At 37.8% G+C, this 13,778-nt stretch overlaps 1 protein-coding gene across 1 annotated transcript in view; it reads right to left on the bottom strand.

Annotated features, from left to right (window-relative positions):
• sphkap (SPHK1 interactor, AKAP domain containing) overlaps window positions 1–13,778 on the bottom strand; it is a 72,289-nt gene that overhangs the window by 1,297 nt on the left and 57,214 nt on the right. Inside the window, exons 7-10 of the mRNA XM_053499806.1 lie at window positions 8,006–11,135; window positions 6,934–7,101; window positions 797–880; window positions 43–86 (exon numbers count right to left, since the gene is read on the bottom strand). Coding sequence (XP_053355781.1) covers window positions 43–86; window positions 797–880; window positions 6,934–7,101; window positions 8,006–11,135 — 3,426 coding nt within the window. The remainder of the gene's footprint in view (window positions 1–42; window positions 87–796; window positions 881–6,933; window positions 7,102–8,005; window positions 11,136–13,778) is intronic.

Raw genomic sequence — 13,778 nt, 5'->3', positions numbered from 1 at the left:
GTTTGAGTGTGTGAGTGGTTTAAAAAAGGAGACATAACTCACCATCTGCCTGCTCCTGACTCTGTAATACCCTCAGTCTCTCCTCACTGCACACACAGATACACACACAGACTCCATCAGCATGCTGCCTGTCTGTTTTTTTCTACTGATTTAAAAAATAGTCAATAATACATTTTGATCAGCAGCAAACTTGTTTTATGCTGTGGTCATAAAATGTATTTGTTAAAAACACCACTATATACTGTATGATAAGCAGTGAAATGATTAAACGACAGAAGGATTTCACCACAATGTACAAAAGTATTGCACTAGAAAGTACAATTAAACTTAATGAATTTTGCAATAAACACTAAATTAAAATAGGCTGCGTTTCAAAGTAAGTCCATATTGCTTGGCCAAAAAAGAAATTAGGATTTCAGAAGGATTATTATTAAATTATTGTCCTACATCGATAAAAAAACTTTAAAAGATCTAAAACTGGGTTAACTGTCCAGTGCATTAGTAAAATCTTAGTGCTGGGATAGTGCTGAACCATCCACTTGTCCCATAAAAAAGATGGATAACAGTAGATTATCCATCAAAGATCACTTATGCGGATTGGTAAAAATCAACAGTATAAACTACTATAAAAGCTATGTTTATTAATAAAAGTAGAACATTTCCATACGCAAAGTGTGATGAGAACTCATATGATTGTGACTAAGCAGCTGTGAGATCATAAGAAAACTATTTGTAAGTGAGGTTAATCTGGAAAAGAAAATCTACTGTATATGCATAGGTCAGTTCTGCTGATTACCTGTTTAGCCCAGTGGAACTATAACTTTCTGGAAAGCCCTCAAGATCTGCAACGCCAAGACTAGATGCGCTACTGTTACCATTTCTGCAAGGCAAACACCACACACATAATATATATATTTACAATATTATGTGTTTAATATTATGTTATATATATATATATACAGTGGAACCTTGCATTACGAGCATAATTCATTCCGGAAGAGGGCTTGTATTTTAAAACAATCAATTTTTTTATTTTCTCATAAGAAATAATAGAAACTCAAATTATTTGTTCCACACCCCAAAAAAATAAATACATAAAAATAATTTATACAAAATATAACATAAAAATAAATTTTAAAAACTTTTAAACAAAATCCATTTATGCGCGCAGGTGTATGTGTATGTGTTTGAGTGTGCAAAGCTGAAGTAGGAATCAGCCCCTCCCCTCTTCTCGTCTTACACAGTAACACTTTTTCCTCTTTTATTTATTCTCCTCTTTTATATTTTCCTCTTTTATGTTGATTATACCAGTGAAAGACGCGCACTAAGACACAGCAGGGTAGATGATTACCCACAATTCCGCAGCGCAAGAGAGAGAAAAACTGATTGGCTCAGTTGTGATCACGTGACGGTCTGCGTCAAAACAAGAAGCGCATGCGTGTTACATGATGCTTGGTACTCGTAAACCAAGACTTACTGGTTTTCCAAGTCAAAATGTATGTAAAATCTTTGCTCATCTTGCGGAACAATCGCAAACCGCGTTACTCGCAATCTGATGTTCGATTGTACCATGTATTTGCTGTTGTCTTATCTATGTTAATAAATGTATATTTACAAACGACAAATGGAAAACAAACTAATAATAAAATCAAACAAAGTATTGAATGAAAGTTTAAAAAAGTAGCAGTGGTGTGTTAAAATTACATATTTTTCTTTTAATGTTTGTGTTGACTTTCTTATGGACTTTCAGACCAAGTGAAATAGAAGTGAAGAGTGAAACTTCAAACTTTGTATTTGGGTTTTTGAATACAGAATGTCAGACAGAACATAAGTTATGATTACATTTATAAAGGGTCAATTTTACCACTACCAGAATATTAGAATGACATCACAAAAATGTAGGCTCAAGTGAGCTTGTTATTATAATTATTTTTTTTAGCGAAACATCTGAAAAGAACAATAAAATGAATGATCATTTGTATCTGTTCGATTTCTTTGCTCAGTCTTGTTTGGATAGTTGGTTAAAATTAACTAAAATTCAGTTCATCATATTGCCTATTTTGTTCTGAAAAAAAAAAGGATATATCACTCTATACTGCATAATCCTGAGCCCTATTAACAATACAGTACGTTCATTTAAAAAAGCAGCAAAACAAATAATGGCTAAAATGCTCTAAGCTTTAGGGGCTACAACTCAATCAACACTATTATTGGCACTAAATTGTATATTTACATGGCCACAAACACAACTGCAGGCTGGCACATCCATTTGGACACAAACAGATTAATCTTATTTTGTTTTGTTCATATGATTATCTAAATCATTAAAGATATCCTATGAATCTCTCTTTCTCTCCCTCTCTCCACAAATCTTTATCTAAATCTTTTTTACTCCTTAGCTGGCAATCACATGTGCAATATAAAATGACAGTAAAAGAACAAAATACTTTTAAAATAAACGTTTTTAAAACATATTTTTTAATTGTTTTAAAAGTCTGTCAGTCAGTGTTTAATCTAAGTTATGTGGGACTAAGAAAAAGAGAAGGACTATAGGAGCATCCTTCTAAAGTATAGTCCCACTAAGTCAGAGTTTAATTAAAACTGCTTACAGGTGGCAGGTAGATCCATCCAGTTTTAGTGGGAGAGTTTCTAACCCGAATTTTGAAAAATGTCTAGGATTAGTCTTTGCAAAAACCCTGTCTTTGGAGCAAAAACCTTGGGGCAAATCTGCATGAAATTACATCCAAAAGTCCAAACAGACCCTGTGTTAAGTTTCGATACTGTGCTTGTCACAGATACATAATTTGTCCCACCTACAACAGGCAAATCCTCTGCTCATCTACTAAGTGCTCACTGATGTATATTAAGGTGCAACGGGGGTGTACATTTAAACTGCGTTGGTGCAGTGGTATGTTCAAACATATTGTTTAACACTGTATATACTGTATTGTGCTTGTGTTACAGCCTGGAGAGACTCCTAGAGAATCCTGACATTAGTGAAAAAGAAATGGAATACAATTTTTGCAATAAAAATATTGTAATATTTTCAATAGTACTAATAGTCAAGTGTAATAGAAAATCTAATCCATGAATAATAACTTCAGAGGCACAGTTCAACTGTAGCAAAAATCAATTACATACATTTATTGAATTTCATACCGGTATTCAATTTCATTTTAGATAGAGTGAGAATTTTTAATTAAGTAAAAGAACCATGGACTGTTTAAATTGTTCACTTTTTCATCCTCACCCTTAATTTCATACTTCATGAGTAAGGGTTAATGCACCAAATGTGTGAGACAGGGAGTTATAGTTGGGGTGTCTTTTGGGACAATGTCATAATTCAACACAAGTTGGATTGAAAAACTAAATAAATAATATACTTAATTAAAAAAGGTGTGTGCGCTTGTGCTTTCATTATGTCTTACTTGAAATGTGTGCCAAGGCATTTTCTTTTTAATCTATGATTTATTTCCACTTTCAATATCTAAAAAGCTAATGCTTCCAGCTACACTGCAATAAATGAAAAAATAGTGCTAGAAGATTGGATGTGATGGAGGAAATTAAAAAAATATGAACTGAGATCTAAGAAAAGTGGACACTTGTGTTTTGGTCATTTGAGACAGTGCACGTAGACTGCGTCACAAAGAGTTGCCGAAAAATACATTGTTACATTGCTATGCTATGTAGTATATTCTATATATTATACACTATGCCATTTAGTGTGTATTGTACAGTGATACTGATTTTGTAGCATAGTCTTGTCTCAACTTAAACACAAGTAACAAATCACAACATGTAACTAAACTACGTCCAAGGACGACTGTTGATTTTAAAACCCAAAATGTCTAGTTTGTCTTTTTTGCTTTTAATTATAACATTATTTATTAATATAACAAATTTCATTTTGTTGCTGTTTATACAAAGTAAGAGACTATACTAAGACCACAGTAGCTACAATCCACCAAATTTGGTATGGATTTTATGCTTATAGCTTCAAATAACAGGCAAACGGACTAACTTCAACATCGATCACAAACACCACAGGTACTGTAGAAGCTCATCATTTAGGCCCGTGGTTCTCAAAGTGTGGGGTGCGCCCCACTAGTGGGGAATACAGACATGACAGGTGGGGCGCAATGAACGAGAGGGAATTAGTGGAAAATAATAGGAAAGTACCTATTCTAATTCATGCTTTTCTTTATTGACAATAAAGATCGAACACTCAAAACTAAACAATCAAACGCAAAGAAATGGATCATTAATACAAGTAAATTAACGTCGACATGTTAATTGCAGAGGAACAATATATAAAGAAACATTCTGTATTATGTATGTAATTTTATTTATTCCAATGTATATTCTGATGTTTCTGTATTTTTGTTAAACATTAATATTTTATCAGGCAGTACTAGTCTGGCATTTCTAGTTTCCAGTGCGACAACAAAGTTACTTTTTGATCCTTCAGGCACTGAACAGAAGGGAAGATCAATATCGTTCTACGCTTTTTGTCGGTGTGCGGCATTTTGCGATGATCCCTAAATCATTCGTTGCGCCGTAGAGAATAATGGTGTTTATGCTTTTAAACATGTATAATTTACGGCGGATGTAGCTTAAAGACAATGTAGAGAGGAAATATATGTGTGTATCTTATTTGCGGGTTTATTTACGCAGATGTTGGAATCGGAGATGCGAATATAAAACTAACTTTACCGCGGACACAAACTGGGTCAGTAGCGTACTTTTTGTAGTGAGCATAATAACGTCAATGGATACATTAGTAACATGGACCACAAATAAGCAGGCGATTCACCACGATCAGCCCAATCAACCAAAAAGCCAGCCGAAAGGAAAACATGATGAAGCCTATGTTGCGCTTGGATTCATGGTGGGGATGGTGGGGCAGAGGAGAGACCCGCGTGTGTTTTGTGGCTTAAACCGCTGGCAGCAGACAGCATGAGACAAAGTAGGAAGACAGTTAGAGACAAAACATCCCAATCACGTTAATAAGCCACTCGACTTCTTTGAAAGAAAGCTTTAGATAAGTGACTAAGTAAGCCTGTTATAACAATAGCACGTGTGTTTCATCTGTTTTGAACTTGGTGTTATTTGATCTTATTGGTTTAGAAACTGATATTTCAAATAGTAAACTTGGCTGTTTTCGTTATTATTTTGTTGACAAGTGGGGCTTGAAAATTCGCCCACCTTCTTAAGTGGGAAAGCCAAATAGAGCAGGCTTCAAAACACCACCATTAGCAATAACATGACATAGCACATGAATCTTTAAATGAGAGTAAAATTAAGTGGCCTTAGATGCACTCCTCACCATTATGATTGTCAGTATTTATTTAGTGCATGCTGTTATAATGGAAAACCAGATGGAGTAAATGAGCAATCTGTTCATCAGGATTAGCATTATAATAGCTTTTGTAGAACGCAAAATGAAGCAGGCTTGGGATTGCCTCACAACATCAGGGACGGCATCAGAATTTAAACATTTCTCAGCAGGCCCCCTAACATTGTGTTTTATATAGTTGTAATTAGGTTCAACATCGTCCACCCAAAACACAACATCTGGACAATGTTGTTTCTAAAAGTTAGAATTACTTAAAATAACATCAACTTGGGATAAAATAGAAAGAATGACTGGGATTTTTTTTTTTTGTTAGCACCTCAAAACAACAAAAGGTCAACAGTTACTTGTAGCATTTATGCCACTTAACAACTGCACAACTTCCAACTGCACCCACATTTCCTTAAGTTTCTAACAAGGTTCAGAAACCCCGAATGGAAAACGGGATGAACACAAGAGCTTCCTGCACACAGTGAGCGTACATCAATTCTCTTGTACACAAATTGCTTGTGAATCTCTTGATTGCTGCAGGGTTATGTCTAGTTTTATATGTTATTTAGTTTTCTTTTGAAAATATTACCATAAAGTGCATCAGGGCTCCCTAATGCATTAAAATCAGTGCTAGTGATAGGAACAGCAAGAAGCAAGGGGGAAATATCAACTTAGAAGTGAACCAAAGCGTTAGTAAATAACATGATAAAAACTCAGTGGATGATACTGCGTACAATTTAGGCATGTTACACTTGTACAGTGCAGCTACATAGCAGTATATCTTTGCAATCAGTCATAATATTATGACCTTACGATGGGAGGTGAGGTGAATAACACTGATCACCAACTGTACAAACAGCAAACTGGTGAGGGACCTTGTGGGCACCCAAGGTTAACCCATGCCCATTGGGACTAAAGGCCAGACCCCACTAGTTCCCACAGAAAAGCCAAAGCAGCACAAATCACTGAAAAATGTCTATGCTGGCTATGATAGAAAGGCACCAGTATGCCCAGTGGACCATACCCTGACAGTAAAAAGCAGCAAGAGCCCAAGGCCACCGACCTGGCCTCCAAGCTCCCCAGAGTCCAATGCAATCACAGAATCTGATCCACAGAAGCAAACCCGCAACCCACAGCACCCAAGAAAACAACTGCCAATGTTCTGGTGCCAGACACCACAGCACATCCCAGAGGTCCTGTAGAGCAATGCCCCAAGGGGCCAGATACATCCTGGTGGCACAAAGGGAACCCAAATCCTAGTTGGTTTTAATGTTAATGTTTTTAATATTATGCCTGATTAGTGTAAATGCAGATAATAATTGTTGTTTTCAAGCTGCATTTGCATTTATTATCCCAATGTGGTCAATGTTGCTCCAACATGAGTAGCATTGCCAAATGAATTCTGCCACAACGAGAAGTAGAATTGGTATGACCATTCAACACTATAGTAAGAATTATCATTGAACACATGTAGTTACAACAGAGAGCAAAACGGAGCCTAGGAATGGCCCTTCAACACCACTGTTACTAGTAAAAGTTAAATTAGCTATAAAAATGTAAAAAACACAATCATAAACTAAAACACTGACCCCTCACTTAGATGAATAAAACTACAAGTGGTTTCCTCTTGTGCATCTTCATCAGCAGCAACTTGTGCCCAACCACCTGAGCCACTTTCCTCACTGCTGGTGCTGAAAGAGCGACATGCCCCTTCTACACATGTAGAGGGTGCTGTGGCCATCCTGTTGCTGTTGTCCCTGGTGATGGGAAAGAATTGATGGTAAAACCGCAATGTGTTATATGGCAAAATTTCTAACAAGTGACAATAACAGTAACAATATAGTTTAGACAAGCACAATTCTGTACAGTTTGGGAAGGAAACACATATAGGTGTGACAGTTAGGTGTCCACAGGTATTTGAGTACTAAATACTGGACTAAATAATTATATTTGTTATTTCTTTATGAAGTAATATTTTGTATATAAATTTTTTATTATACCATAAATTACATTTAATAGTTGTTTCATCATTTCAAGTTACATACAGTAGCAGGTTCATAAAGTCTGTGAAGCATCTATGCCAATAAAATGTCTAATGCAGGGCTGTCACAGTAAGCATAAAACTGAAAAAGACTTGGTATCAATTTAATATAGACATTTTTAGATTATTTTTTTAAACATCTCCTCAACTACGGTACAACCACAAACAAAAAACAGGTAATATCAAGATATCACAAAGACATTTCAGTCATTACCAAAATTTAAAAATGTTTAAACTGTTACAGCACACATCTGATATATGCTTAATATAACTAATAAGACTGCATTAAAATTACTTGTCCTGGTTAGCGTGTATGTTTTTGTGTTCTATCTATTACTATTCAGTGTACACAATTTAGGCCACTGGAGGCAATGGGTCAATAATGTGGTAATAAAGAAAATGGTCAGCAATTTTATTCTCAAGAAAAGCTCTTTCTGTTTTTTTTCTTTTTCCTCTTTCTCAGGCAGATCAAAGCTACTCTGCTAGACTGAAATGTCACCTTTGTGTTTGGGCTTCTGCAGTTTAAAAGCTTTGTGAGAAACTCATCAGTTGCTCTTAAAATTGTCTGAATGGGGGCATGAGCCTTAAGAAGTGTCTTTATGTTTTCTTTTATGGCATACCTGTTTTGAAATGACATTACTTTTTCGCTGCTACTTTGAGGTTGAACATTGGTGTTTGAATCTCTGATGAAGTGTCTATTGCACTCCATGTCTTCAGATGCTTCATCCTTTCGATCTGGCTCGATGTGGATCAAAGGAACCTCCCTCTGTCCACGATTTGCACTCTCTGACTGGGACAAGTTTTGGCCAATTCCTGAGCAAGACTGCATAAAGCCCTTTCTCCTCTCAACAACTGAAGCATGACTAGCCGTGATGTCCTGTTGGCATCCGATAAGTGACTTGCCGCTCTCAACAATGTCTGTGGCTAGTCGATTTGCAAAGAGTTGCACATGTGGTTGAGATTCAGAGTCCTGCTCTGTGCTGTCCTCTGAGGGTTCAGCTATAATTTTGTTTTTACGCATCAAAGACTCAATAGAACTTGCCCAGGTCTCATGGATAAGCATGTCTGTAATATGGTCTGTCTGGCCACGCTTGTACAAACAGGAATCAGATTTACATAATCCTGTGGATGACACAGAGTTGGATGGATAAATGTTGAGAGAGTCACTATGCACATTTTGGGCAAATCCATCAAATGAGTTGGCCTTAATGGGAGAGTTTACAGTTAGTCTTGAGTCAGATGATCGTCTATCTGGAACAGATGACTGACGGATGCAAAAGGGGCTCCTGGAGGGTGGCGGCAAAAGACTGTTACTCCAATCTTTAGTCTTAGAGATCCCATAATCTTTATTCTCCTTGTCCATATCTTTGAGCATGTAGCGATAAAATTCCTCAGTAATGCTCTCTGTGCTCGACTGTTTGGACAGACAGGCTGATGTCCGAACATTTAGGTGGCCGTTTTTCTTGCTTGTCACCTGTTGAACAGCAGTTGCTAGGATGCTGCTGGCATTTTTTCCTGCATAATAGTCAAGTAGTAGGTCAAACCCTCTGCCTTCTGTCTCCATCTGGTTCACCATGAAACGAGAAAACTCATCAGTAATGCTTTCACAGCTGGACTGCTTAGATATTGAGCTTCCCCGGCTCAAATTGTGACCAAGTCTGCTTCCTGGATCGAGGGTGTTGGGTGCTCCAGAAGGATCTGCGTCTTCCTCTGGAATACTTTCGTAGCTAGAGGCTTTCCCACGGCTGCTCCATCTCTCACATTGCAACCGGCTGCGAGATGACTGGCCTGGTTTGGATGTGTCCACTACATTCAGTTCAGGACAGTTCATAATCCTGGCAGTGACCTCTGAGGCAAAAAGTGAGAAAGGGTCAGAGTTTGCTGGATCATCAAGACTGATGGTTTCATCAACTACACGGTTCACCAGTCGCTCCATGAGCTCGGGCTGCTCCTCAGTTTTGCGCTTGATCTCACTGAGACGAGGTGCACGGTGCTTTTTGGTAATCCCCACTCCATTTTGTGTCTCTTTTCTTCTGAAAGGTGGAACTGTGCGGCAGGGCAACAGGAGCCCCTCAGACCCTTCAGGTCCTGCCTTCAGGGCACAAAACCATGGTTGCTTTCCACTCGAATTTTCCAGACATATTGCTGCCAGCTCTGTAGCCATAGAGACTACAGTAGTTGCCAAGTCTTCAGCAAAACATGCAACAGGAGACTTAGACTCACCTTGATTCATTTTAGACACCATCAGGGATCCTGTAGATGAAGAGAAAGTCTTTTGCCTAACTTCACCTTCTTTGAATGTGGTAACAGTAGTTCTGCTTTGAGGCTGTTTGGTGGGATCATTCACATTTGTTTTATTTCCTTTCTGTGGTTGCATGCCTATGTGCTCTTTTTCCATTTCCCCTGCAAATAAAGAAGGCTTTTCTACCTCATTCAAATGTTCAGGCTTTTTGAGTTTGGTTAAATAATGTAGTTGGCTTACAGCTTCTCCTCCAGGATTGGCAGTTACTTCATTTTCTTTTGTACTGACTTCACACTTTTTCCCATCTATTACCTCCGGTGTACATTTTGAAATATCACCAAATTTTCTTGATGTGGCACAAAGAACATCAAAGAGCAAACTGTTCATACTCTCCAAAAGGAAGCATTGTATATTGGGGGCATCCTTTCCTTTAAGCTCTTTTCTTTTTACAGCTTTCTCCAATGCATATTTAAACATACTTTCTGCCAACTCTTGTGTAAAATTGTCTGATCCCACATGGTTCTGACAGGATCTTCTTGGATGTATGATGCCGTCCACAATCTTGTTATGTGTGGTCTCCAAGAAGTTTGCTATGCTGGTGTAGCTCTGTTTGTGGATCAGAACTTCTAAAGCTTCTTTCAAGAGAATCTCAGCAACAGTAGATCTAAACGTGTCCATACTAGATCCTTCCGCAACATTGCAGTGTAAAGTAATGGCTGTGGAAGCTTGAGCTGCTGATAGCAGTCCCACTGATGTTGTAGACAATTCACATGAATCTTCAGTTACTACTGGATCAGCTGCTCCTGCTAGTTGGGATATGGCACATATCGCAGAAGGGACTAAATAATCTCTTTGTTCTGTCTCTTTCTCCTCTTCTTCATTCATCTCCTCTTTCTCATTTCCTGATTCGAGCACGAGTTGCTTTGTGACCTCTGGGTTGCTGATTGTGCCGATGATGCTAGCAGCACATGCTAAGGCTATCTCCACAGGCTTAGCTGTGTGCCTCACTGCAGAGCTTTGCTGCAAGTGAGGCTGGTTTCTTGTTTCTTGTATGTCCTGATTTTCATCTGTGCCAAAGGATTGTGTTCCGGGCCATTCGGACGGCTCATCGCAGTTATCAGGACTCTGGACTATCACAATTTTTGGAAGTTCAAAGGAGTGCGTTCTTGTTCTATTGGGCACATCAGTTGATGTTTTTGTAGAGCTGGAGTTAGACACTGCTGCCTCAGTGGGAAAGGATGCGTCGTCTTGAGAAAGGCAGATAAAAGCATCCTGCAGAACAGATTCAGCAAGGCTGGAGGCGTAATTTGACTCTTTGTTGGTTTGTTTGCTAATTTTAGGAGTGATTTTTTCACGTCTGTTGGAAGTTCGGGAAACTTTGTGGGATTTGCAGGAAGCACAAAGGGTATCTGAGTCTTCACTGTCTTCTCTTTCTAGCATGTTCTTCTTCTTAGTTTGTTCTGTTTGTAGCATCTTGGACGATTCTACTACAACTCCGCCGTCAGCCTCTACAAGAATAAAAAAAAGTAATTTTTATATCACAGTAATTTTGGTTAACAATATGAGTATCTGAATTTGAGTATGGATTTGTATACTCAATAATATAACCTTGCTATGTAGAAATACCTAGATAAAAAACACTTTTGCTATATATCCAGGTTAAATCAGGTTCAGTTCTGTATCTGAACATGAGGAGGATAATGTGGGGAAAAAAAAAAGACAAGAAACAGCACAAGGAAAAAAAAAGAAAAACAGCTATAAGTTTAGCATATAACATAGCGACTCTGGTTTCTAAATGTAATCAAGCTTCTCAATCATGAATGACATGTTGTTAAACTTTATCACTGCCTTTTGCTTTTTCTTTCTTTGTCTTATAAAGAAACCTCCAAAGACCTTTTGTATCTTATAATAAATACTGCATTGGCTCTGAGGTGAGGCTAACCTTCACACGCTGCTCTGTCTTATTCCTCATGAGAGTTTAATTATAGATTAGTTTTGCCTTGTGGCTGCTGGGTGGAGTTTGAGTATCATTGCTTTAACCCTCAGCTTCTATGGAACTCACTACCCCTTAACACTTTTTTTTTAACAGTATTTTGTATTATAATGATAATTTTCTGTTGATGTTTTTACTTTCTGGTTAGGAGTATGCTGTTTATTTCTACGTTTGGTAGCGTAAATGCTAAGTGCTGGCTGTGCTCTGTCAGCTATTTGTTTGGATCCTGTTTCTAGTATACTTGAATATAAGAAAATAGTTTGAACTCTTATTACTAGCCATGCTGGTTCGATCTGTAAAACCTCCTCACTTACTTACTCATCGTCATCTAAACCGCTTTATTCTGTATTCAGAGTTGCAGGGGGCCTGGAGCCTATCCCAGGAGACTTAGGGCACGAGGTGGAATACACAAGGAAACTTTGGACAGGGGGCCAATCCATCGCAGGGCTCACACAGACACACACTCATTCACACACCATAGGCAAACCCACCAAGCACAGGGAGAACATGCAAACTCCATGCACATAGAGACGGGAATCAAACCTGACCAGTAATTGAACCCGGACCCTAGAGGTCCAAAACAACAGTGCTAAAAACTTCCTTTTTTATTTTATTTCATAGAATACATACAATGCTTGCAGTGTGATTTCAGGGTAGTTGATCTGTAACACTGACACCGTAAATGATCATTAAGACAGACAGTAAAAAGGAAAACAGTGAAACGTTCCTGTTCTTGAGGAATACCTTTGGAACAGCACTGATGGCTAAGTTGTGCTTAGGCAGTAAAAGTGTTTTAATAATGCCATACACTACGGTGTATGAAAACTAAACTGAAGTATTTCGAAATATTGATATCGAAAATGAAAGTTTACAAATCATTCCAACAATTGTGCTATGAAGGTGACTTTAGAAAGGCTAGCAACATGCTAAGAAAGAGGCTTATGGCTAGCTTCTTTAAGGATCATGAATCAATAATTCATAGCAGTAAAAACAGAATCAGAATGAAGTAAAATGTTAATGAAGGGAAAGATGACCTGAAAGTGATGACTAGAATCAAATTGATATGTAGATGAATAATATTTGACTCCAAGATGAAAGCTACTCTGAAAAGCCAACACATTTAAGAATATTTAAAATTATTTTGTTTTTGTTTTTTTTATTTTGCTGGCAGGAAGCACCATAGGGAAAGAGTGGGAACTGCTAATAGGTTTTGCCCGTATATTTGTTGGTTTTAAATAAAAAGTCATAAGCATCACATTCCAAAGTGGATCTAAGAGGATAAGCCAGGAGGAGGCAAAAGAAGGTAGTTGATGGTGTAAAGAAATGGTTTTAGACTTATGTTCAGTTCAAGTAATTAGTATGTAACCTAACCTGGGTCAAGCAACAAAAACAACTAAGAACATTTGAAATGACTGAAAATAGGTTAAGAACCACCCAACACCTTGTTAAAATTTGGAAGTATAACCCAAATATTTTAATTTTGTGGAAGAAATGTGGTCAAAAATTATAAATTGCAATGTTTCAATATAAAAATTCACAGTAGAAATCACAGTTATTTCGAAGTACTGTAGTATGCTCTGGTCGCATTCCAATGCGATGTGGCGACATAGCTTACAGCAGGTAATGGTCGCTGAACCGCTGAATGTCCAGGTGGTGCTCTAAAAATAATGTGGGCTTCATAGACAATTGGAAGACCATTGAGGGCAAAGCTGGCCTGTTAGGGCGGGACGGTGTCCATCCCACTCGGGAAGGTGCTGCTCTCATTTCCTGTAGTATAGCTCATAGTCTCAGAAGGGGCCTAGTTAATCAGTGACAATCCGGAGATCAGGCCAGGGAGCAGACAAACAGGCTAAACCAACCGTCTGCTAGCTGCATAGAGTTGTCACTCAGGGTTCACTATATTGAGACTGTGTCTGTTAAGCAAAAATGTAGAAAGACTCAAAAAGGCTGTTTTTGTCATTTAATTAATATAGAGACAAAAGATTCAAAACACACTGAATACACAGGCAGCACCTCTGATCTGAAGCTAGGACTGTTAAATATTAGATGCCTTGCATATAAAGCAGGTTTTTTTAATGAAACTATCACAGACCAGAAGTTTGATATATTATGTTTAACAGAAACCTGGATTAAAGAGAATGAGTATGTAGCTCGAAAT

The sequence above is a fragment of the Clarias gariepinus genome, chromosome 7 (genome assembly GCF_024256425.1).
Source record: "Clarias gariepinus isolate MV-2021 ecotype Netherlands chromosome 7, CGAR_prim_01v2, whole genome shotgun sequence".
Taxonomy (NCBI): domain Eukaryota; kingdom Metazoa; phylum Chordata; class Actinopteri; order Siluriformes; family Clariidae; genus Clarias; species Clarias gariepinus.
Note: the sequence above shows the minus strand (reverse complement) of the source record. Positions and strands in the feature narration are given on the sequence as shown.